Source organism: Littorina saxatilis, linkage group LG4 (assembly GCF_037325665.1).
Source record: "Littorina saxatilis isolate snail1 linkage group LG4, US_GU_Lsax_2.0, whole genome shotgun sequence".
NCBI classification, from domain to species: Eukaryota; Metazoa; Mollusca; class Gastropoda; order Littorinimorpha; family Littorinidae; genus Littorina; species Littorina saxatilis.
Genome location: NC_090248.1, coordinates 44,981,801 through 45,006,800, shown reverse-complemented (window position 1 = coordinate 45,006,800; position 25,000 = coordinate 44,981,801). Strand labels below are relative to the sequence as shown.

The 25,000-nt window shown below is 42.0% G+C and overlaps 1 protein-coding gene across 2 annotated transcripts in view; it reads left to right on the top strand.

Annotated features, from left to right (window-relative positions):
- Positions 1 to 24,993, top strand: part of LOC138964855 (uncharacterized) — a 36,339-nt gene extending 11,346 nt beyond the window's left edge. Inside the window, exons 7-14 of one of the 2 annotated variants that reach the window (XM_070336915.1) lie at positions 106 to 160; positions 11,312 to 11,471; positions 11,738 to 11,965; positions 13,728 to 13,955; positions 14,429 to 15,856; positions 19,030 to 19,100; positions 21,016 to 21,246; positions 24,698 to 24,993. In XM_070336915.1, the coding sequence (XP_070193016.1) occupies positions 106 to 160; positions 11,312 to 11,471; positions 11,738 to 11,965; positions 13,728 to 13,955; positions 14,429 to 15,856; positions 19,030 to 19,100; positions 21,016 to 21,246; positions 24,698 to 24,967 (2,671 nt within the window). In that variant the 3' untranslated portion in view covers positions 24,968 to 24,993. Of the gene's footprint in view, positions 1 to 105; positions 161 to 11,311; positions 11,472 to 11,737; positions 11,966 to 13,727; positions 13,968 to 14,428; positions 15,857 to 19,029; positions 19,101 to 21,015; positions 21,247 to 24,697 lie in introns of both variants that reach the window. The other variant, XM_070336914.1, reaches the window with a different exon arrangement.
- The last annotated feature ends 7 nt before the right edge of the window (positions 24,994 to 25,000 follow it).

The following is a 25,000-nucleotide window of genomic DNA, read 5'->3' as shown; positions in this document are numbered from 1 at the left end:
AAGATATTGACAAAGAACTAAAGTCATTTTTCACATCCGTTTTCGTCTGGATGTCAGTTTGCATGATAACTGTAACATTTCATTAACCACGGCCTTTTGTGACAGGAACACAGTTGTGCACGAGACGAGACAGACACATGCGCCAAGCACTGGTCCTAGGGTACGTTGACCTAATCTGTCATCTGTCCTCAAAACATATTGCTTTAAAGAACATCTCTAATAATTATTTGCTTTTGAATTGGTGGCTTTTTTGCATCGTGCAGTTGTAGCTCCTAAGTGAGTATATTGCGAGCGTGCGCGGTTTGCGTGTGTGTGTGTGTGTGTGTGCATGTGTGTGTGTGTGTGTGTGTGTATGTGTGTGTATATATATATACTAGAATGAATACCCGCTTCCCCGGGAACCCGGCTTCGCCGGAAAGAAGTAGAGCCGAATGAAGTAGAGCCGAATACCGAAGTGGAGTAGAGCCGAATACCCGGGTACCCGGCTTCGCCGGGAAGAAGTAAAGGAATACCCGGCTTCGCCGGGATGAAAGCGTTGTGGACAGTGACCTTCTAAAAATAGTAACGGGAATATCCGGCTTCGCCGGGATGAAAGCGTTGTGGACAGTGACCTTTTAAAAATAGTAACGGGAATATGGATTGACGCCACACGAAGGAAGGGAGATAAACGCAAAACACTGGAGAAGATAAGAAAGAGTTACTGGGAATGGATCTGGGAAGATGAACAGAAAAACCAAAATCGGTTCAGCGCTGCGCGCTGAGAGCACGTGTTGAAAATTCTCATCGACCAGGTTGTGTCCGGGGTCTAACTGAATATGCCCACCAAATTTGAAGCAGATCCATCGAGAACTTTGGCCGTGCATCGCGAACACACACACACACACACACACACACACACACACACACACACACACACACACACACACACACACACACACACACACACACACACAGAGACAGACAGACACAAGCCGTATAATATATGTATAGGTTACAACACGAGTGGTTTTTTATATGGCTTGTATTTCAGTCAAGACCCAGCGGATGAATATCATCGGGAGACACGAGCCTTTGGCGAGTGGCTCTCGATTGATATTCCCGCTGGGTCTTGACTGAAATACAAGCCATATAAAAAACCACGAGTGTTGTAATCTGTATATCCCATTCTACCATCAAACACAAAGTGTAGACTACTAGCGGCACTGTTGCGATCTGTGGAGCGTGAAACAGTGTTTTCAGCGAGACTTGGCCTTTTTGCAACCTTAAACTAAGTGACCGTCGCTGAAAAAATAAAACGAATGAGTGCATCTATAAGTACGCGGTAACACTACTTTCAGACCGTTTAAAAGCTTTAAGTAAAGGTTCATAAGTTGCAAGAAAGTAATGAAGTCGTATAGAAATCCATTTAGTTGAAGCGCACAATTCTTTTGCGTTTCAGGTCGGCGGAACGGGGAAACCGGTTTGGCCCCCATTTGGCTTACTCGACTCGATTCAGAATCGATTCCACGTTGTTTTTTTCGAACGCATTATTATACAATTAGTCTTATTGACAGAGAAGCAAATTTTAGGGAACACATATGTAGATTTAACCATTTGCTCCCTATTTGAAATGTATCTACATGTTTTGCGAGTGTGTTTGCATGAACCTAAACTGGTATGGGTGCGAGGAAAACAGGACCCAAGTCTGTCACCGCCGCTTGATTGCATTTTGAAAGAATATGACTGGATTACGGAAAAATACACACATGTTAAGTTCTTAGATACCTTCATCGCCAATGTGGACTTACTGCAGAGCCAGGCAAAAGAGTAGACTTGCTCGCAAAACACGTGAAACAGCTGATGATAGCGAAGCCCAACCGTGCCAGGTAAGGACGGTCTGACAGATTCTCAAAAGTCGTCTGCTAACGAAGCAAGGGGAGGGTACTCGTGTTTTTGTTTTGGTTCGCTAGCATCTGGTTATCTTGTAAGTTGAATGTTCGTTTTTTCCCACCTGCATTGCTTTCATAATGAAAGAAACGTTTGCTTATTGCATCTCATACATCAGATCAGTTCTGAGATTCATTTTTGCGTGCAACTGATATGGTTTTCTGAGCCGTGCAATACGATTTTGGAACTTCATACAAATGTGTCACATTGTTCGGCGCGAGGTCAAAGGTCGGGAGCAAAGTAGTTCTTCGCCCAAATCGGAATCTGCACTATCATATATTTTTTTGAGTCCATGATGTATTTATTGAGCTATAAAAATACAACATATATACCCATACTGAAGTAACAGAGACAAAGAAGGGAGGTCATGGGATATATATATATATATATATATATATAGATGTGTGTGTGTGTGTGTGTGTGTGTGTGTGTGTGCATATATATATATATATATATCCTTTACTGGATCTACAGGCTGGTACAGAGCATTACCTCCCTTTAGGCTTTTTCAAATTTTGCTTGTTTTAACCTAATTTCTTGGTTAAAACTTGTCTAAATTTCTAAATTCTTTCTTGATAAATTTAGTTTCCACTCTTTGACCTTAAATCAAAGAGTTTCCCTTCACAGATGTCCTCTTGGGATTGTCAGATGAGGGTAGTCTCCCATGCCAACAGAATCTACCACTCAGAGAGTGGTTTGATTCTTGGTTGGATATCATGGGTTGACAACTTTCGCCATATCTACCATCAGACCACTGATGAGACACATGAGTGTCGAAACACGTGTCTGGTCACGGTAGTAAAACAATGGTCCTCCTCTGGACTAGTTTCCTCTGTTGATACTCTCCCTTCGAGGCAGATTCTCTTTGTGAAACTCGGTCCCGTCCGAGGAGGGTCTGATTTCCTCAATAGGGCTGTCTGTGAAGGGACACATTTTAGTGTTTCCTCTCTCTTTTGATCTGTTAAGAGATTTTAACAAATCTCAGAAGAAAGTCTCTGCTGACTTTCAATTGTTTCTTTCACAATTTCTGATGTTTTATATATATCAGAAGTTGTGAAAGAAACAATTGAAAGTCAGAAGAGACTTCTGAGATTTGTTAAAATCTCTTAGCAGAGCAAAAGAGAGAGAAAAAAGTATCCCTTCACATACATATCTATATATATATACGACTAGTGTCTGTGTGTCTGTGTGTCTGTCTGTCTGTGCGCGATGCACGGCCAAAGTTCTCGATGGATCTGCTTCAAATTTGGTGGGCTTATTCAGAGAGACCCCGGACACAACCTCATCGATGAGATATTTCAACACGTGCTCTCAGCGCGCAGCGCTGAACCGATTTTGGTTTTTCTCTGTTTTTCTCTGGATCCATTCCCAGTAGCTCTTCCTTATCTTCTCCAGTGTTTTCAGCGCTTATCTCCCTTCCTTCGTGTGGCTTCAATCCATATTCCCGTTACTACGTTACTCTTTTTAGAATGTCACGATTGCACCCGTAAGTTGTTCTTACTGTAAAAGTAAAAAGGTCGAATCAATTTATAGCCACGCGAAAAATACACTGTCATCTATCTCTATATATTTATAGATATAGATATACATATATATATATACGGCTTCTCTGTGTGTGTGTGTGTGTTTGTGTGTGTGTGTGGGCAACACCTGTGGATTGTAGAGTTCTGTTTGTGCTGTGGTCTAGCGGCATTGGTGTGTCAGTAAGTTCAAGCCTTCCTTCGAGAAGCCATAACAGTTAATCTCAATCCCGTTTGAGTGGACTTCGCCTTCAAAGGTGATTGTGGTGTTTAGGCACTCAGTTACATTTGGCGTCGTCGACAGCGATGGGACTCGACCTGAAATGTTCAGGCCACTGAATCATTTTCGTGCTGTTCCCATTCCACCTGGGAGTGACCTAAGTTCATTCAAAGGGGATCGAGTGTGACAGGGAGACTACCGTCGCCCTTCACAGCAGACTCTGCAGAGTTGTTCGCCTTAGAAGTTGTGGGCTTTCCTTGCATGTACCCGTAACTTACTGTAAAAGTGAAAAGGTCGAATCAATTTATAGCCACGCGAAAAATCCACTGTCATCTATCTCTATATATTTATAGATATAGATAGATATATACGGCTTCTGTGTCTGTGTCTATGTGTGTGTGTGTGTGTGTGTGTGTGTGTGGAGGCAACACCTGTGGATTGTAGAGTTCTGTTTGTGATGGGGTCTGGCGACTTTTGTCTGTCTGTATCAGGGTATATCATTGCCCTAATTTCACTGCAGTTGCTGGCCCGTAGAGTGCGTCCTTCACAAGCAGACATGCTGCATACATAGCGACTGCTTTAACGCACCTCGAGCTTACATTGCCAAGTCAGTGCTCAAAAAACGATTTCCTCCCGAATTCCTGATGGTAAAGGGGGACAATCACATTTTGTGTGTGTCTTAACACACGACACAGCTCTCTCTGCTCTTGGCGTAGACCCAGAGAGGGGGTTAACTGCCCTTGATGGCTTTTCCACTCGCCCTGCAGGAGTCCTCGTGATTCTCGGGAGAGAAGTGAAAGTCACTAGAGGGTGAGCTTCAGCTCACTCTTTGTCAAGGGACGCTTTTGTCATCCTTTTTTATTTTTTTTAACAGTGCGAGACGCCTGTTCATAGCAAAGCTAATTTTTTTTAGTAATTTCGCTTTTAAAGGGTCCTCTACCAAGGTCGCTCACAACTACACACAAATACACTGCTCTCTGAGTACTCCTCACTGCATTTGAACACCAAAAGGCCTTCACAATGGCCACTGCCACTGCCACTGCCACTGCCACCTTTGTCATAAGCGACAAACCACCTTTGGCTACCTCTACCCCTACCCCTGCTGAATCTATGGACAGCACATTGTGTTGCACACCCCGAAAAAGGTTAAGAGATTCCGACAGCTTCTCTCCTACAAGTCCAAAAAAGACAAAAGAGAGCTCAAACAACCACTCTGACGCTGACGCCAGTGTCAATAACCACAACGCAGTAGTGCCTTCAGAAGATGGGAACATTTCACCTTCCCAAAGCACAGAAGGCGATGACATTTTTAAAACTCAACGCCGCCGTCAGCGGAAGAAAAAAGCACCCATTGCTAACAGTGATGCCGAACAGGCTCTGCCTCAGCCACAGTCAAAAGTCTCACAACCAGTCAAAACTGGGCCCCCTAGACACACAAAGTCAAAAAAGGTGACACCAAGTCTTCCTCCAACCTTTGCACAATACCCAGTCATTCTCACCAACGCGGCTACAGGTCCAGCTATGTTCTCGAAACTTGGGCATCACTCCAGTGTCGTGTTTTGGTTGACGCGGTCGGTCAGATAGAAGGTGTACGACCTCTGCCCTCGGGCAAATTCTTGATTGCCTGCTGCAATGAAAAACAACAACTTAAACTTGCCAATCTCACCAGTCTCGCTCAAGTGCAAATAAGATGCACTATACCAGAGGAAACAACGGAAGGTGTCATCAGACCCATTCCACTCTCTGAAGACCTTGATAAACTTCAACAATCTCTCGAGAAAGTAAAATCTCTTCAGCGGTTAAAAAACCAGAAGGGGGAACTTACTCAAGCTGTTAAAATCACTTTTTTTTTAAAAAGAAAAACGCTACCAGATACAGTGAAGATAGTGAAAACCTTCTTTGCTGTAGAACCCTATGTGGCCCCAGTCAGAAGGTGTACTAAGTGCCAGAGATTGGGACATGGCTCCAAACAATGCAAAGCCAGACAAGACAAATGCCCAAGATGCGGTCAAAAGAAAGACCACCCAGTTGACAACTGTCCAAATGACAAACACTGCCTAAACTGTGGCGGTCCCCACTCGGCAGCTTACTTAGGCTGTCCTGAGCTAGTGCTCCGAAGAACAGCAAACAAAATCCGAGCAGCTAAATACATTCCGTATGCAGAAGCTATAAGAAGAGCAAAGTTTGAAATAATAAAAAAACAAAAGAAAGACCCAGATACATCAAATGATTCTGATTCAGAAGTCGATGATTGCTGGGTGCTGAAAATGGCAGGGGGGAAAAGTGCTCCTCGCGGTGCCAGCAAAGCAAAGAGAAATCTGGCTACCTCCCCAGCTTTTGTGGCTGAGATTGAAAAGCAGGATTATAGCACTGTCTGGCCAGAACCAACAACAAGCCGCATACGCACAGGAAATCAAGGACCAAGCAACCCTCGAAGTGAAAACCCCATTTCAGAACAAAATGTCGCCCTCCAGAGACCTGGAGAAAGAACTGACATAAACCCTATTAATAGGGAGTCTACTGTTGCCCAGAAACTTAAATCAACACACAATGTGAAAAAGGCCCCCACAAAAGCAGCAGACAAAACAAAGACAAACAAACAGCCAACAACAAACAATGAGAAAAAGGTTGCTGATGCAGGATCTCAAACTTCCCCCACACACGATTATGATGACTCGTTCATGGATGAACCAAAGTTGATGATTGTTGAGGAAGATGAAACACAAAACACACCAAAACCACAGTCTGAAGACTGCCTTAGACAACATATTTTAAAAGAAAGCTATGCTAAGATGAAGATGATGAGCGCCGAGAACTGCGGTGAGGTGTTCAAATTCGTCACTGGCATCCTAGCTGCACTTATTGAAGCAAAAACGAATGAAAGCCCCGAAAATGTTCTGACACTTCTGACAGGGCTGTATACTGAAATATTTAAGCCAAAGGAAAATCCAACTCCACCAGCCTTAAATAAGATACTTACCACTCAATGCGCTCTTCTCGGCATTCAGGGAGGCAGATCTGTAACAGAGTCTCAACCCCTTGACAGCACAATGACATAGAGAGTTGAGGGACAGATCAAACGGTCACATCAGACTTTAGGTCTTCTGTGATTGAAATGGATTCAAGAGTAAATATACCACAGTGAAACTGTCGTTCCCTTAACACTGCTCTACCGTACCTTATTAATTATCTTAACCAAAACAACATGTTCAATGTTTTATTGATACAGTCCCCACTCTGTCATGCGGGAAACTCCCCTTCATATCTGGTTTCTTTTACCCACCCGTCACAGATTATCAGGTTGATGATACGAGCGGAGCACAAACTATCAAGTACACAGTAACCTATGTCAGAGACAATCTGAAGTACAATGTTCACCCAACCCCTGTTCCGGCTGACACAAAAATACATTCAAATCTAGTTGAACTTCTGCTGAATGATGGCCCATCCATCTTCCTATTAAACATATATAACAGAAACATTGCCAAAGGCCCGATCTTCAGCTGGCTCCCAGAGCTCGACGGAAGACGCACCTGGGTGATCGGAGGAGATGTTAATGGCCGAGACCCCCTGTGGGATGCTAAGTTCCCCGATCAGACATGTGCCGTGGGAAAGAGCCTTGCCACCTATATAACGCAATCAAACGTGTACTTACTAAATGACGGATCAGCAACCAGAATACCCGATATTTCAAACCAACACCCCTCCGCCATTGACATAACCTTGGTTAGTCCCACTCTCGGATTAACAACGGACTGGTGCGTTGCGTCCGCTGCCCTACACGCCACCAGGCGTGAAAGGCAAGAATGAATGGTGCGTTGCGTCAGATAAATTAAAAAGCGACCACTTACCAATCATGAAATCCATTATTGGGAAATCACCACACACAGAGCCAGGTCCAAAGGTCTTAAAATACAATTATAAAAAGGCAGACTGGGCAGTTTTCAAGGACGCTGTCACTAAGTCTGCAGATGCACATACCCTCTTGGATGGCAATCCAGAGTCCCAAGATAGTATCGACAACAAATATAAACAGCTAAGATCAAACCTGCTGAATGCAATGGAATTGTCAATCCCCAAAACAAAACCTTTTATCGGACCCAGTAGAACTTATCAGAGCCCATGGTGGACAGAAGAATGCAGAACAGCCATCAGGGTAAAAAGAACTGCAAAAGAGAAGTATGATCGCTTCAGGTCTGCACAAAACCACAACAATATGAAATTAATTGAAGAACAATGTGACAAAATTATAGACAAAGCAAAAAAAGAATATTTTGAAAACATGTCCAGCAAAGTGAGCGATTACAGGGATGCTGGAAAAATTTGGACCAAAATAAGGAAATTCAAATGCAGACACAAGCAGGTTGAACGTCCTCTTATGCACGAAGGAAAAAAATATGAAAGCCTTCCTGAAAAAGCAGATATTGTTGCAGCAGCAAGCCAAACAGCAGGAACTCTTCCGTAAGAAGTGGGAGGGTAAACATGACTTAAACGACCCAGAACTCCACCCTTCCTTGAAAATAAATGCTCCGTTATCCATTCAAGAACTGAAAACGGCTATAGCATCGGTGACAAAAGTCCGATCCGCCTGTGGTTCTGATCCAATAAACTATCAGGTTATACAACATCTACCAAACCAAGGATTAAATCTTTTACTGGATATTTATTCAACATGCTGGAAGTCTGGCCTGATTCCCACAGCTTGGAAAGAGGCTGTTGTGATCCCCATTTTAAAGCCTGGAAAACCAAGAGCTGACCCTTCCAACTGGCGCCCTATATCTCTGACCTCCCATCTGAGCAAAATCTATGAAAGAATACTAAAATCCAGACTAGAAGATGAAATGGAAAGAAAAAAGGTAATACCTTTGTGTCAAGCCGGTTTCCGTCGAGGCAGGGATGTCTCGGATCACATTGTAAAACTGTCCTCCAAAATTAAGAAAGCTCTCTCACGCAAGAAGTCTCTCTTTGCTGTCTTTTTTGACATCAAAAAAGCCTACGACACAGTATGGCACCAACGATTGTTGTTCAAATTGAAGCAATTAGGCATCAGTGGCAATATGTTTCAATACATAAAAAGCTTTCTACTGAACAGATCCTTTCAAACTGATTATAAAGGTGCCAAATCATCCACTCGCAAAGTTGACATGGGAGTGCCACAGGGCTCAGTAATAGCACCACTGCTTTTTAGCATCATGCTGCATGACATATCGACAGTTAAAACACATGGAGCCGAACTGACGCTTTATGCGGATGATATTGCTCTATGCAAAGAGTATCAAAACAAAACCTATAAAACAGAACACAAATTCTCTAAAGAGTGGCAAACAGCTATAGATAACATTGCGAACTATATGCGGGAGAATGGCTTCACTCTCTCTGCCGAGAAAACTGTATTCGTTGTCTTTACAAACCGAAAACTGGAAGATCGAGAAAAGATACAGTTCTCACTAGATAAATCTGTTGTCTCACCCAGTCAGCAGGTGAAATATCTGGGCGTACTTTTCACCTCAAATGGACTATGGACTGCTCATTTAAAGTATCTTTTAAGCAAAACAAATAAGACCATCAACCTTCTTAAAATACTGGCTGCCCAACCATGGGCAAAGTGCCCAGTTATTCTAACAAACATCACCAGAGCTCTTATAAGATCAAGACTATCATATGGACAGGAGGCCTACTTCTCGTCGGCTCGAAAATGGCTTGATAAGCTACAGTCAGCGGAATGTCGTGCCCTTCGGCTTGCCCTCGGACACCCAAGGCATTCAAAGCAGGCCATTGTATACCACCAAGCAGGATTCCTCCCTCTTGACATGTGGCGACGTAAGTGCTGCGCGGATTACAATGTTCGAGCCAACACAGTGCAAAACTCAACAAAAGAGGAGCTACAACCGCATTACAACCATGTCCAAAACAAAAAGGCCGACTTTGGCACTACTTTCACCTCACTGGCTCAATTCAATGCTTCACTCTTTAACGAAATCAGTGTCGACCCAAATGATGTGGCCCAAAACCCCATATCTCGTGATCCCTCATGGACAATGAAAGAAATGAATTTTGACACAGAATATTGTACAGCTACAAAGGATGATCAGTTATTACTCAGGATACAAGCCCTTGAGCACATTGATACTGTATACAAAGGCCATGTTCATGTTTACACAGACGGGTCAGTTTTGGATGACAAGAAGGCTGGCGCAGCTTTTGTAATCCCCAGCGATGACCTGACTGGGAAATTTAAACTGTGCAACAGAAACTCGATCTTCTCAGCTGAGCTCCTTGCCATCTGCATGTCACTTTTTCATCTCAACCTCAAGAACACTCCTCCTCAAAAGATAGCTATATTCTCTGACTCCAAGGCAGCCATTGAAGCATTAAGAACTAACAAAAGATCAAAAAGACAGGATCTTGTCATTGCCACAAAGGAGCTGGCAAATAAAATTATAAAAAAAGGAAGCGAGATTAACTTGGTCTGGTGTCCAGCATCCGTGAACGTGCCTGGCAACGAGAGAGCAGACAAAGCCGCTAAAGAAGCTGCCCAAGGCATAGGTGCCTCCGAGGTAGACCTGCCATTGTCTGCTTCTGAGATCAGTAGCCTTACAGACTCTCTTCTCTGGAGAGAATGGAGGAACAAATACATACACACGGCTATAAGCTCTGGCTGGCTCATCCGGGAAGCCCCACCGAAACAGATGAACACCTATAATGCATGCCCACGTGTAATAAAAAGGATTAACCGCCTAAGGGCAGAAGCTGGGAACTACCAATTTCTAGAGCTTAAATGCACCTGTCAATCCGACCTCACCATTGCTCATTTGACTTTGGAGTGTGATTTGAACTCATGCCACTTTCAACCCCTGACTCAGTTTATAAACTCGAATAGAAATATCCTGCCAAATACCCCAAATGAAAAATTAAGCTATCTTTTAAGTTTTAATAAAGACCTTGGGTGGCAAGGTCCCAAACTTATCGCTGGACTTGTGCACACGCACCCACTTGGTCCCTGGATATGAAGAGACATTGCTGCGGCTGACGCCATTGCTTCTCATATAGCTACTTTATATTTTTATCAGAACCTTTAAGAATACCATTTTATATCCAAGTATCTCTTATTACCATTTTTAATTAGATGAGCGAGAGTGTGCGGGGGGTGGGTGGGTGGTGAACCACTGTACATAAAGGGAAAGTTTGTGTGCGCGCCTGTGTGTGTTTTTAATCTAAGACAAATGTCGCCAATGTTTTTACAGAGTGACGTTAAATAAACGATTTTATCATCATTATTATCTGTCTGTATGTTCTGGCATTTGAGAAGCCATAACAGATAATATAGGGCTTAGAAATAAGCTCTAAAATTCTCAATCCCGTTTGACAGGACTTCGCCTTCAAAGGTGATTGTGGTGAACCGCCACGCTGGCTGTCTCTGTCTCGCGATTCAACCCGGCGAAGCCGGGTATTCCTCTAGTATCTATATATATATATATATGTGTGTGTGTGTGTGTGTGTCACTGTGTGTCTGTGTGTGTGTGTCTGTGTGTGTGTGTGTGTGTGTGTGTCTTGTTGTACATCGCTTTTTTTTATTTTTATCTAGTATTAGAAGTATTAAATAATTAGTCTTCATTATTATTTGGGATCTTTTTCTGATCCGCAGCTTGTTGTGTGTGTTCGAGGCCTGGACCTCCGCGCCACAAGTCACGAAAAACTATTTCTGTACTTCGAGAACAAACGTCGTTCAGGGGTCGAACAGGTCAGCTGTATGGTTCGGGACTACCGAGACAATGTTGTGTACATCTCTTTTCCAACTGAAGAAGGTTTGTCGAGACCAGAGAAGTGTGTGTGTGTGTGCGTGTGCGTGTGTGTGTGTGTGTGCGTGCGTACGTACGTGCGTGAGTGAGTGAGTGAGTGAGTGAGTGAGAGAGTGAGTGAGTGAAAGAGAGAGAGAGAGAGAGAGAGAGAGAGAGAGAGAGAGAGAGAGAGAGAGAGAGAGAGAGAGAGAGAGAGAGAGATGAGTATGCATTGTCGTTATATTTTGTTAAATGAAACATGTGTTTGGTACTACGTTCATTTCTTCTTCCAGACACGACCAAGGTTTTCAGTGGTAGTCACACACTGGATGATCAGAAACTTGACGTGAGTCTGGGGAAAATGCCAGATGTGATGACCAAAACCCTGGCTGCCAGGGATTTGCCGCAAGGCATCAATTTAACATCTCTTCAAGATTTTATTCAGACCAAAACAGGACAGACTGTTGTCAGCATTGACGACATGGAAGGAGTTTTCCTTCTGAAATTTCAGCGGAATATAGGTGTGTGTTTCTTTTTACATTTAGTCAAGTTTTGAATAAATGTTTTAACATAGTAGAGGGGGAATCGAGACGAGGGTCGTGGTGTATGTGTGTGTGTGTGTGTGTGTGTGTGTGTGTGTGTAGAGAGAGATTCAGAGTAAACTACTGGACCGATCTTCATGAAACTTTACATGAAAGTTCCTGGGAATGATATCCCCAGACGATTTTTTTTATTTTTTTGGATAAATATCTTTGATGACGTCATATCCGGCTTTTTTGTAAAAGTTGAGGCGGCACTATCACACTCTTATTTTTTAATGAAATTAACATTTTGGCCAAGCAATCTTCGACAAAGTCCGGACTTTGGTATTGCATTTCAGCTTGGATGGCTTGGAAAAATATTTAATGAGTTTGGTCATAAAAAATCTGAAAAATGTAATTAAAATTATTTTTTTTATAAAGTGATCCAAAAACAATTTCATCTTATTTTTCATCATTTTTCTGATTCCAAAAACGTATAAATATGTTATATTTGGATAAAAAACAAGCTCTGAAAAAAAAAAAAAATTATGATTAAAATTAAATTGCCAAAATCGATTTATTAACAATTTCAGCTCATTCTTTGTCGGTTCCTGATTCCAAAAACATATAGATATGAAATGTTTGGATTAAAAACAAGTTCAGAAAGTCAAAAAGAATAGAGATACAGAAAAGCGTGCTATCCTGCTCAGTGCAACCAATACCGCGCTATTTTGGCTTATCAAATTCACTGCCATTGCCACGAGCGGTGGACTGAGGATGCTACGAATATACGGTCTTGGTGAAGAAATACAGTGCGTTCAGTTTCACTCTGTGAGTTCGACAGCTTGACTAAATGTTGTATTTTTGCCTCACGCGACTTGTTACATTTGTGATGTGGTAGAAAGAACCTACTCGTCTTCCCCCGTTAAAACAAGGATCTTTGCCCAAATGCTTAGACTTTGAACAACCGACTCACCATCTTAGGCGTGGCCTGGCTTTTCCATGGAGAAGATCATCCTTCTACTTTGACAGACACTGAAAGTCAACATCAACAAAACAAAACAAAAACAACAACAAATCAACACCCAGTATGGGAGCTTTTGATGCTGAGTGTGAAATTATTTCAATAATTCATTAAACAAATCTCACTTTGTACACGTTTTGTTAAGGGGTATTCTTACTTCATGTAAATCCTTGACCAGGTCTGAGATGGGTAGAAGAACTATTTTCACGGAAAGTACTGTACTTTGAAACAAAGACGACACTGAAAACAGAGAAAGCAAAACATGGTAAACGTTTGTGCTTTCATCCAAAAACAGACTGCTAACGTTCCAAAATTCAGAATTAAAAAAAAAAAAGAATGGTGGGTTATTGGAACTGTAATTAAACACAAAAAACGTAACATTTACAGTACGTCGACCCAGTGGTCTTGTAATTAGACAAACAAATAGAATTTCAAACAGAGTGAAGGATGAAAGTCGCTTGTTCATTTCAATGCTTGTTATTCTCTCAGGTGCCAGGAGAAAAGGTTCCGTACAACTCTCGCTTACTCTATTACACATGTCGTATGCATTAAGAGTGATTACTTCCCTTTGGTTATTTGATATTAGACAAACAGGCAAACAAACACTTATGATACAGATAATGAATCATCCATCATTGCCTCACTAGCATCTTGCACGCGAGTTTTGTCGACAATTTTGAGATAAGTTCATTATCTGTGTCATAAGTGTTTCTCTGTAATGTGCATGTATGTCTACAGACCTAGCGACAACACAGAGCACGCTGAGAAATGAACTGTTCGATGGTCATACCATTCTTGTGGATCCGTTGCTGGTTACAAACAAAGTGATGGTTTGTGGACTACCAAAAACACCTCCAGTGACCAAACAGGCTGTCGAAGATGTCTTCAGTCCCTTCGCCAGGGTGATCCAGATTGAACTGGCATCAGCCAGCGGAAAAGCTGTCATCACCTTACAAAATGCCCAAGGTGGAACATGCAGTACGCATTACTGAGTTGTGTGTGTGTGTGTGTGTGTGTGTGTGTGTGTGTTTATTTATTTGTTGTTATTTCTTGTGGGTTGAAGGTGAAGAGAGTTGTGTTTACTACATAATTGCACTGAAGATCCAGTCACATGACACTGTTTCAAGCTTTTCTTCAGCGGATTTACATTCGAACATCAGTTGATCAATGATTAATTGCTCTCACAAGTAACAAGAAATGATACACTTGTGAGCCTACGTGTCAAGCGCTAACGTATCAGTGTCAAATTCGGCACTGACAGGACTGATCCATTTAACCAAAAGCTACACCAGTTAAGTGTCTGAAAGCAACGTATAGTCAGAGTTTTGTTTTTATTGAACACAATTTTCAGGTTTTTTTCTTCTCAAACCTGTTTTGTTCTCGTTTCATATATACAGGATGATTACGTTGTAAAATATATTTTGTTGTTCTGTCATCAGCCGCTGAAACAGTAGTTGGACAAACGCTCAGCTTCAGGAAACATGCTCTGGAAACATATTTGTTTTTTGATCGCATCGGAATGGAGTTTCAATCCACTGTTGAACCAGTACCTAGCCAGCCAGACCTGCACGAACAACTGCAACATCAGTTAAGCCTTCAAGCTGTGCAGAGGGAAGTGACACGGCAACCCCAACAAGCAAATCATATCCAGGAAGTCAAAGTTACGTCTGGAGCACCTTTCAACCCCCCCTCACAGGTCGGACTTCACGTGCCAGCTGAAGCGAGACAAACGAAGAATGCCAGTGACAGTCCGTTGCCAATCCAACTCTCTGAAACCTTTCCCGCAACCAACAGTTCCATCAGAACAGAGACCACTGCACAAGTCAACGTCAACGAAACGATAAGAGGCGTCAGTTTAGCAAAACAACGTTTCTGTAAAGAGAAAAAAATCGGACAAGAATTTGTCGACCGTGGCTTGAAAGTTCACTACAACACAGACGACGACTGCATTGACCTTTACGGGAAAGAAAAGGATGTCGCAGAAATGCGAGAGGTTGTTGAAATGACTAGGGATTTTTTGCAGACAGCTACTCACACTTGGGACGCTCATCTTCCTTTGGAAATCCTTAGATCAGAAGCTGTTGAAAAGGCCATCAGCGAGGCTTGTCGCAAAGAAGGTTTAGACGGCGCTATAGCCGTTACTGCAGACGGGTTTGAAGTTGCAGTTGTTTACGACCTTCAACAAGCAACCCGCGTGCGAGATATGGCAGCAGAGTTGCTGATCATCAAGGCAGTCAACACATCAGGCACAGATGACGGTGACCCAAACCAGAAGGCAAGATGGAAGCAGCTGGTGTCATCACTTCAGCGTCAAAACGAGAACAAAATCATTCTGAGAGAAAATCTACCCTCTCAACTTCTTGTGATGGGTATACGGGAGACTGTAAATGATACCGTAAAAAAACTAGAAGAATTTCTCGCAGAGCATAGCGTGGCTGAGCGCACCTTCCCGCTACCACAGGGGGACACAGAAACTCTGTTCTGGGAGTTTTTTGGCCAGGCGCAAACACATCTGATTAAAGACAACAACATCGAAGTCAAAGACGGGCGCGTTGTGGTAAAGGGCAACAAAGATGTCATCCAGACTGCGGACAAGCTAATGGAAGACTTTGAAAGAAACCTCGCGACAATCAGAAAGAAGATCAACGAGCCGTCTATTCAAAGGCTGACGCAAACGCCTGAGTGGAAGAGAAACTGCCAGGACATCGAATCTCAACACAAGTGCAAAATCTCCCCAGAGAATGACCACAGCTGGTGTACATCGTTTGCAGCTGCCCCTACGTCTCCTGTGTCTGACTCGGACGTCTTCCCATCATTCACCAATCCCATGGCAAGGTTATTTCAGCATGGCGTCAACAGACAAAGAGGTAAACGCGAGGAAAGCTTACGTTTTTTGTATATTTTGTATTCCAAATATTCATCGTGCCCGATTTTTTTTGATTTTTTTTACTTCAGGCACAGGGTGACCCCCCAAAAATGCAACCTGGGGTCCAGGGGTAGACCCCTTGTGGGGTACATGGGCAATGTCCCGTTGGTGTGGGGGGCTTAGCCCCCCAGAAGCTGAAGAATTTTAGCTATTTTATGAACAATTTATGGCTTATCCTTGATTTTAAACATGATCAACTGGTGTCAGCAGCCACTCATTATTTCTTTTAAAGTTAGCATTATTTTTTTTTTTGACAGCCGGGGGGGGGGGGGGTGGGTTTCTGAACCCCTGTAACCTCCCCCCCTCCCTAATCCGCCCCTGCCCATATGGTTTTTGCGAGCACTGATCTAAATTTGAGATCAGTGTTCGCGAGACGAAAATGATTGCAGATTGGCCGACTTCGACAGTGATCTCCGTTCTGTTCTTCCCAGTTATGATAAAGACATCGTTCTAAGGTCAAAACAAGTCGAAATTTTGGGACTGCTGCCGGAAGGAGACCGTAATATATGGTTTCATCACTGTCAACTGGTTACAGAAAAAATCGTCTGCTCCAGTTAGCGTCGAAACCAAACGGTTGATTATCACGTGACACTTTTGCCATATTTAGAGTTATTATCACAGTAAATACAGCGGCGAAAAATAGCTCGCTTGAAACTGTCTTACATATCAATTCCTTTGTAATTTAAAAATTACAAAACCCATGAAAAATCATTATCGACGATCGCAAATCTACAAAAAGCTCTAAATATGTAAAAATAAAATCGGTTTCCTTGCCAGACAAGGAAACTCAAGGCATCCTGTCAGGGAGAGAATGAGCCGAACTCATTTTGACCTGAGTTCAGGATGCAATGCTACATGCTGTGTCGTACCAGAGTTACACGAGTTGCTTTTTTAAATATTCAACTGCGAGCGAAAGCGAGCCTTTCTATATTTTAAATAGCAAATAAACGAGTGTAAATCTGGTACGACACAGCAAGCCATGTAGTAGTCTGTTTATTCTACATACTGTACTTACGTGTATTTTGATCAAAACGTCCCGCAGTCGAGGCGGGACGTTTTGATACACATTGAAGAAGCTTCTTTTGGAACCTCGATCTCTTCCAAAGCCCCGTTCAATCTTTTACGTCAAAGCAAAGAAACGTCACTTTAGACGTGTTAGTTCTAAAAACTCTTGAAGGGGAAAAAGCAGGCGCAAAGGTGTTTCCATAATGACGTTTGCCTCGGTGACTTTGGTATCATAAGCAATGAAAAAGCAGGTCCCTGCCAGACTAGTTTGACACGACCTCATTTACATGATATACACACGTGTGGTTTGAATGATATTGTTATTTCATGAGTGCATGGTCTCTCCTACGTATGTTTGTTTGTTTGTTTGTTTGTTTGTTTGCTTAACGCCCAGCCGACCACGAAGGGCCATATCAAGGCGGTGCTGCTTTGACATATAGTCGCAGCACAGGCTTCATGTCTCACCCAGTCACATTATTCTGACACCGGACCAACCAGTCCCAGCACTAGCCCCATAATGCCAGCCGCCAGGCGGAGCAGCCACTAGATTGCCAATTTTAAAGTCTTAGGTATGACCCGGCCGGGGTTCGAACCCACGACCTCCCGATCACAGGGCGGACGCCTTACCACTAGGCCAAACGTGCCGGTCCCTCCTACGTATGTAGGATAAACCGAATTACATCATATTTAGTGTACATTAACTTCACCTGATGGATGACCAGTCCACAAATCGGCAAGGATTTAGGTTAAATTATCTTACTTCTGTGCCCTTTCGAAAAAAAATGTCATTGATGAAATTTGCGTGCCGTTGCGCAAGTGTGACTTAAAACAAAAAAAGGGGTCATTTTTCCTATCATTTGAGTTCAGCGAATATCTTCATAGTTGTTGTGCATGACTTTAAGTTTGTTCACGACCATTCCACAAAGTGTCCTATCTGTAGGTAAAATGGTCCGGCTTTAACCTACTCTCCAAAATGTGTTCCAATTTAACCTTCCGAAATTAAAAGTCTTCCGAAATTGTCAAAGACACGAACGCAATCCAGTCTTGGGATTGCCCTGAACCTAGCTATAACTGCTGTCTTTTAGTCATCGATGATCTGGTTGTGAAGTGGATGTTTTTGTATACTTGGACATTCAGATAATCTAAAAGAATAAAGTCTTGATGGTTTCAATCAATGAAGTATGGCTACCATTCAATGTACTATTGAGTCGATCCCCGAATTCGGAATATTGTTTTGAAAGAGCACGAAAGTCAAACCATTCGACATATAAACACTTGCCGCTTTGTTGACTGGGCATGCATAGGCTGAAGTTTTTGTACTCCGAATATGAAGTAATTTAGTCAACAGATGTAACAGTTATTAGCATTTTTATGGATTGCATTTCCTTTGGGTCACCCTGTACTGACAAACAATGTTCAGTATGGTTTGGCCAATTTGAAATAAATTCAAAACTTCATGATGTTTTTATTCAAAACGGGGTGGCATGCTTTTTGAACAAGTTATAAAATCTTTGCTGTCAATTTGTATAAGTAATGAAGAACTAGTACTAGTAGTGGTGATCAGATTTGCAGAATATTTCAAGAATGCAAAATTCGAAGAAAGAAAGCATTCACAGCTTGTCAAATATCTTATCAAAGTGATCATAGTTTGGTGAACACTCCAGGTAACGGAAAACAAGATATATTTAGATACTATCGGGTACTCAAAGTGAGGATGACTATCTCCTTTCACGCTGATATCGATTGGAGTCTTTGTAGGTAAAATGCAAGCTTTTAGCATCAGGAATAATTGTTGATTAATCTAAAGCTAGAAGACGTGGTCGGAACAAAAATGAATACAACTAATCATTTCATTTTGATTTTCCATTGTGCAATGGTGTTTTTCTTTAGCTGTGAAAGGTTTATTTTGCAGCTGTGTACTTTTAATTTTTGTCCGTGACATGTATTTTTCCCCAGTGTAACATGTTGATTTTCCGGTGTGACAGTGTTTATTTTCCACATTTCATATGTTTGTTTTCCAGTTGTGACAGGTTTACTTTGAAGCTGTGACATGTTTAATTTTCACCTGTGACGTGTTTTTTCTTCACGTGTGACCTATTTATTTTTCAGCAACGGGGGGTCCAGTTGCATATAAACCAAGAATCCATCTACACAAGAGAGCAGACATTACAAAAGATGAGGTAAGACCCTGACAATTACGTGCTATTTGACGGATATTGGTGCTCAAAAGGTTGTGATAAAATGGCCCTAAAACTGTTGACTGTAAGCTTAGTTGACTATTATGGACAAGAATGTGTATAATGACCCGCAATTTGAGACACTTTGGGACTGTGCAGAATTGTAAACACATGTTTTCTGAAATGGAACATGCTTTAATTATACTCGTGCCAAAAAGTGAAGCAACCGTTACATAAAATCTGAAACGCAGTTTTTATAAATCAATAAAAATTAATGGAATCGGTAGAATGTTGTAATTTTTGTTTATGGTAATCAGAGATAATCCAATGCTACTTACCCGATTTTGATTAACAACATAACCTTAGAACAACCTTATACTTGAGAAAGTATGTCCAAAATGTAGACATCGAGCTTGAAGATACAAAAAATGTGAGAGAAAAAAACAATAGGGGAAGGGCTCCTTAATATATATGGACCACTTTTTGTTTCATGCTGATAACTAGCTTGTTTTCTTGCGAAGATGTTTCATTTTGTGGTTGGTAGTCCATCTCTCTTAGGTTAACCGTTAAGCCTAATTAGAGTGAATTAGCTTTGATAGACATTCAGCAAAAATTAAATACAGAAAAAGTTACAAATGGTCCATATTAGGAGCCTGGGCGCCCAATATGGACCAGTGAAGAGGCCTTCACAAATCACAGTAAAAAGCCCCCTATACTTCAAAATAACATAATACAACTTAGTGAGCAAGTCAGACTAATTAAAACATGCTTTAGATTTATCTGTTTCGGGAAGTTGAGAACATTATTTGAAGCACACCGAGGAACTAAAGAAGCTTATCAAAAACAGAGTGAAAATAAGTGAAATAATCAACTACCACGAAAAGAAGACTATTTGATATATTTTTTTGAAATCTCGAGGGCAAATTATAAGTTATTTTTGGCAAGCTTCCTAATTAATTAATGGAAATAGCCTTTAGCTTTTATTTTCTTCGATTTGTTGAAGGTGGTTCATATTAGGGGACACACACATACTTTGATATTTTGCTATTAATTTTGGTTTGCAGTCGAAACTTGGGGTCAACGCTGTTAAAATGAAACAAATACGGTCTTAGCTGTCATATATAGCAATTTTTGTGTGATAACAGTTTTGGCTGTGGGCAGAAACGAGTCCGTTTTAGGCGGCAAATTTAGAGTGAACGCTGCCAAAAGTGAAAAAATGAGAAAAAGCCTAACGGTTTTGAGGTTTGTGTTTCTGCAACTGTTTTGACAAGTGTAAGTTATCCAGAGAGGGTGAATACAGCGAATGGCATTGTTTTGAGCGCTCTAGCGCCGTTAGTTTGTCAGAACAGGAGGTGGGCCATATTAGGAGCCGGTCCATTTTAGGAGCCCTTCCCCTAACACACAAACCAAACGACGAGGCGCAGCTCGTCAGTTTTTGAAAGTATAAAGAATAGTCATCTGTCTTTCATTTTGGGGTACAATGTGTCTCCTCCAGCGCTCTGGAGCGCTTTTGGAATAGTGTGCTACCTCCCCTTGCTGTACTTATCTCATTACACCTGTTCTGAAGTCTGCCCCAACTCGACTCGGTCAGTCTTTTGGTTCCAAAACTTTTCGCCGTGCGCGGTATGCACACTGGCTCAAATACGCGTTTGATCATTCCATTTTTTCCGTTTTTAAATCGCTGTTCATTTGCCTTTGCTGAATGTTGTCTCCAAAAAAGCCTTCACGGGCCAACATTTGGCATATGATTTGTGCTGTTTTTGAAATGGTGAGTAAAGATCGCTTTTGTTTTGAAGAGTATGTGTCTCACCAGGAGTCAATTTGTTGTTGTTGTTGTTGTTGTTGTTGCTGTTGTTGTTGTTGTTGTTGTTGTTGTTGTTGTTGTTGTAGATGTTTTTGGTATGTCCCTTGTATTCAGCACCAGCTTCTGGTGAACTCCACAAAACAAAATTTGGAGCTGAACTCGGGCAAGGTGTCCAGGGCGTTGTTAATTGCCGGGGGACAACGCATACAAGATGAGTGTTACACCAAGTACCCACATGGCATCAACATAGGTGACGTCGCAATCACGGAAGGAGGAAAACTGTACTGCAAGAAACTTGCACATTGCTGCCTCCCATCCACCCTAGACAAAGAACAGATGAAAAAAGTGAGTTCTGCCTTCAACCAAGTCGAATCAAAATTGTGTAAAACAGGGCTCCCCACGGACACCTCAACTAGAGGGTCCCGGGACCCCCACTTTGAATTTTTAGAGAGTCCATGGTCCCCCTCATAGGAGTTTTAGAGGGTCCACAACTTCAGGGGCCCTAAAGCCCTCGGTGTCTGCTAACATTTTGTGATGACGAATAGAAACAGCTATTGTGTTTTCAGCGTTGCAATAGGGTCCGATATTTAGACGAGACAAGTATAATGCCGACGAGTCGAAGACGAGTCGCATTATACTTGTTCGAGTCTAAATATCCGGACCCTATTGCTACGCTGAAAATACAATAGCGATTTTATAGCTGTTCTGACCTTGATTTGTTGTGCTAAACTTACAAAATGACATTTTTGCGTCGATGCGTTGATCTCAGATTTTGATAGCAGATGCCGTTTCTTCTGCGCATTAGTTTTGCGCAGGCGCCACACTGACTTTCGAAAAACACTCGATTTGACAACACAGCTGTTAAACAGCTTTTTAATAGTTCATTCGTATACAACAAAAAGAAGTTTGATTTTTTTAAATTTTGAACAAGACTACTTATGAAGAAGACCAAAACACAACATCAACGGAAAACTATAAACAACTGAAGAACTAGGATGCAACAAGGGGAGGAAAAGAGAACAGCTAATCCATACAAAGCGAACAGACGGCAGCGGCGTTTTCAGTTTGGGTGAATGGCATTTATACTTGTCTCGTCATGAAGCGAATTTTTCAACCTCAGTTATAAACGACTACATGAATGTTAGTGCCATGGGTTGTACATCAATACTTCAGAGGGGAAGTGGGGTATTTAGTGTGGAGTTACGAGATAAGAAAAGCCGAATGCGAAAGTTTGTGTCAGTCGGCAACTGTGAACTAAGCTCACACTCACAGGCACACAAAAACGGCTGTTCCGTTTTACTCCCCTGTTTGTACTACATCTTTCGACTTTGGGCATTTTGTGGTGTTTAGGGACAAAAAATAATAGGTTTAGTCCTGTTTCATCGGGAAGTTAGCAGAACAGGGTATGCTATCGACATTTGTAAAGCTGAAAAACATTCCCGAGAAGAATTTCAAGTTGTCAGTGTAACTATGCTGTTGTCGATCAGTGAAACATCGTGTGGTACAGATGTGTAAACCGGAACCATGCGTCTTTGTTATTGACAATATGCTTTTGGATATTGGCAAAAATGGCCGACTTCCGTAGCATTATGCTTTGATGATCAGAAGAGACCATCCAATCACATCCCCGAATTCCCCCACGTGTCCATCACAATAGCTATATTGAATTATGATGAGTCTTTTTCGACAACAACACGCACACAGACACACACACACTCGCACTTTTGCAAGCATGGCGTTGGTGCTTGCACTTAGCTTAAGACTACAGTCTGAAAACATGACCTACGGTACTTAGCTTTAGACTACAGTCTGAAAACATGACCTACGGTACTTAGCTTAAGACTACAGTCTGAAAACATGACCTACGGTACTTAGCTTAAGACTACAGTCTGAAAACATGACCTACGGTACTTAGCTTAAGACTACAGCCTGAAAACATGACCTACGGTACCTAGCTTAAGACTACAGTCTGAAAACATGACCTACGGTACTTAGCTTAAGACTACAGTCTGAAAACATGACCTACGGTACTTAGCTTAAGACTACAGTCTAAAAACACGACCTACGGTACTTAGCTTAAGACTACAGTCTGAAAACATGACCTACGGTACCTAGCTTAAGACTACAGTCTGAAAACATGACCTACGGTACTTAGCTTAAGACTACAGTCTAAAAACATGACCTACGGTACTTAGCTTAAGACTACAGTCTGAAAACATGACCTACGGTACGCACGAGAACGTAAATTTAGTGCGTCCTTGGACCCGCTCTTTTATGTTGAGTGCGTCCCGGTACCCCCTCAATAAGTTTCTAGTGCGTGTTTGCGGTTTCTAGTGCGTATAGGGCGCAGAGACGCACGGTTTGGGGAGTCCTGGTAAAATCGTGTTGTTACACGTTTTGTACCTAACAAAAGAGCTGGTCCGACAACGTTAAACAAGTCGCGTAAGGCGAAAATACAATATTTAGTCAAGTAGCTGCCATTTTTCAGCAAGACCGTATACTCGTAGCATCGTCAGTCCACCGCTCATAGCAAAGGCAGTGAAATTGACAAGAAGAGCGGGGTAGTAGTTGCGTTAAGAAGGATAGCACGCTTTTCTGTACCTCTCTTTGTTTTAACTTTCTGAGCGTGTTTTTAATCCAAACATATCATATCTATATGTTTTTGGAATCAGGAACCGACAAGGAATAAGATAAAAGTGTTTTTAAATTGATTTGGAAAATTTAATTTTGATAATAATTTTTATATATTTAATTTTCAGAGCTTGTTTTTAATCCGAATATAACATATTTATATGTTTTTGGAATCAGCAAATGATGGAGAATAAGATAAACGTAAATTTGGATCGTTTTATAAATTTTTTTTTTTTTACAATTTTCCGATTTTTAATGACCAAAGTCATTAATTAATTTTTAAGCCACCAAGCTGAAATGCAATACCGAAGTCCGGGCTTCGTCGAAGATTACTTGACCAAAATATCAACCAATTTGGTTGAAAAATGAGGGCGTGACAGTGCCGCCTCAACTTTCACGAAAAGCCGGATATGACGTCATCATAGACATTTATCAAAAAAATGAAAAAAACGTTCGGGGATATCAATCCCAGGAACTCTCATGTAAAATTTCATAAAGATCGGTCCAGTAGTTTGGTCTGAATCGCTCTACACACACACACAGACAGACAGACAGACAGACACACACACACACACACACACACACACACACACACACACACACACACACACACACACATACACCACGACCCTCGTCTCGATTCCCCCCTCTACGTTAAAATATTTAGTCAAAACTTGACTAAATATAAAAATGGACGAAGATGAGCTTCCCTGACCTCCTGTCGACGGGCCTCAACATATCAGCCTGGAGAAGAGTCTCTGTCCCCTCAGCCCTCATGCCTCCCCCCCTCCCCCGAAGACTGTCCCAGTCAAGGGACTAATGGTGATGGTGACCCTAACAAAACAATTCGTACCCGTGCCATTTCCTCAAAACTGTCCATACCTTCAAGGGCACTTGATCTGGCAAACTTTTCGGATCGAATATGTCTTTCAAAGGGGTCACGTTACGGCTGCTCAAATGAATGTATCCCTAAAATCGACCGACATAAAAGTAAGGTTCGGAATGGAAACAAATTCAGCAATCTATACTAACAGAAAAAAGACCAATCAATTATCTACTCAGAACAGGATGGGTTATTGCTTAAAGGCTATGTTGCAAACCTCTTATGGTACACCACCCCGACTGGTGCAGATATCAATTCCTTTCTCTCCTTTCTTTTTTAAAGGCAGTGAAAACCAATGTGACGAAATGCCTTGAAAAAGCTGAGAAATATCAACTGGACTCGGTAGCATTCCCAGCCATTGGTACAGGGACCCTGCAGTACCCGCCGGACATTGTGGCCAAGGCCATGTATGAAGCGACCTTGGCCTATGGTCTACAGAATCCTGGAACCACGATTGATGACGTGTCCTTCGTCCTGCTGACCGAAGATGTGCACAACCATGCGGTGAGTGTCACCAGACAACGTGTTAGTGTTGCCTTGTTGAAAGAATGATCGCATGGGCGCTTAATGTTTGATAGCATGTAA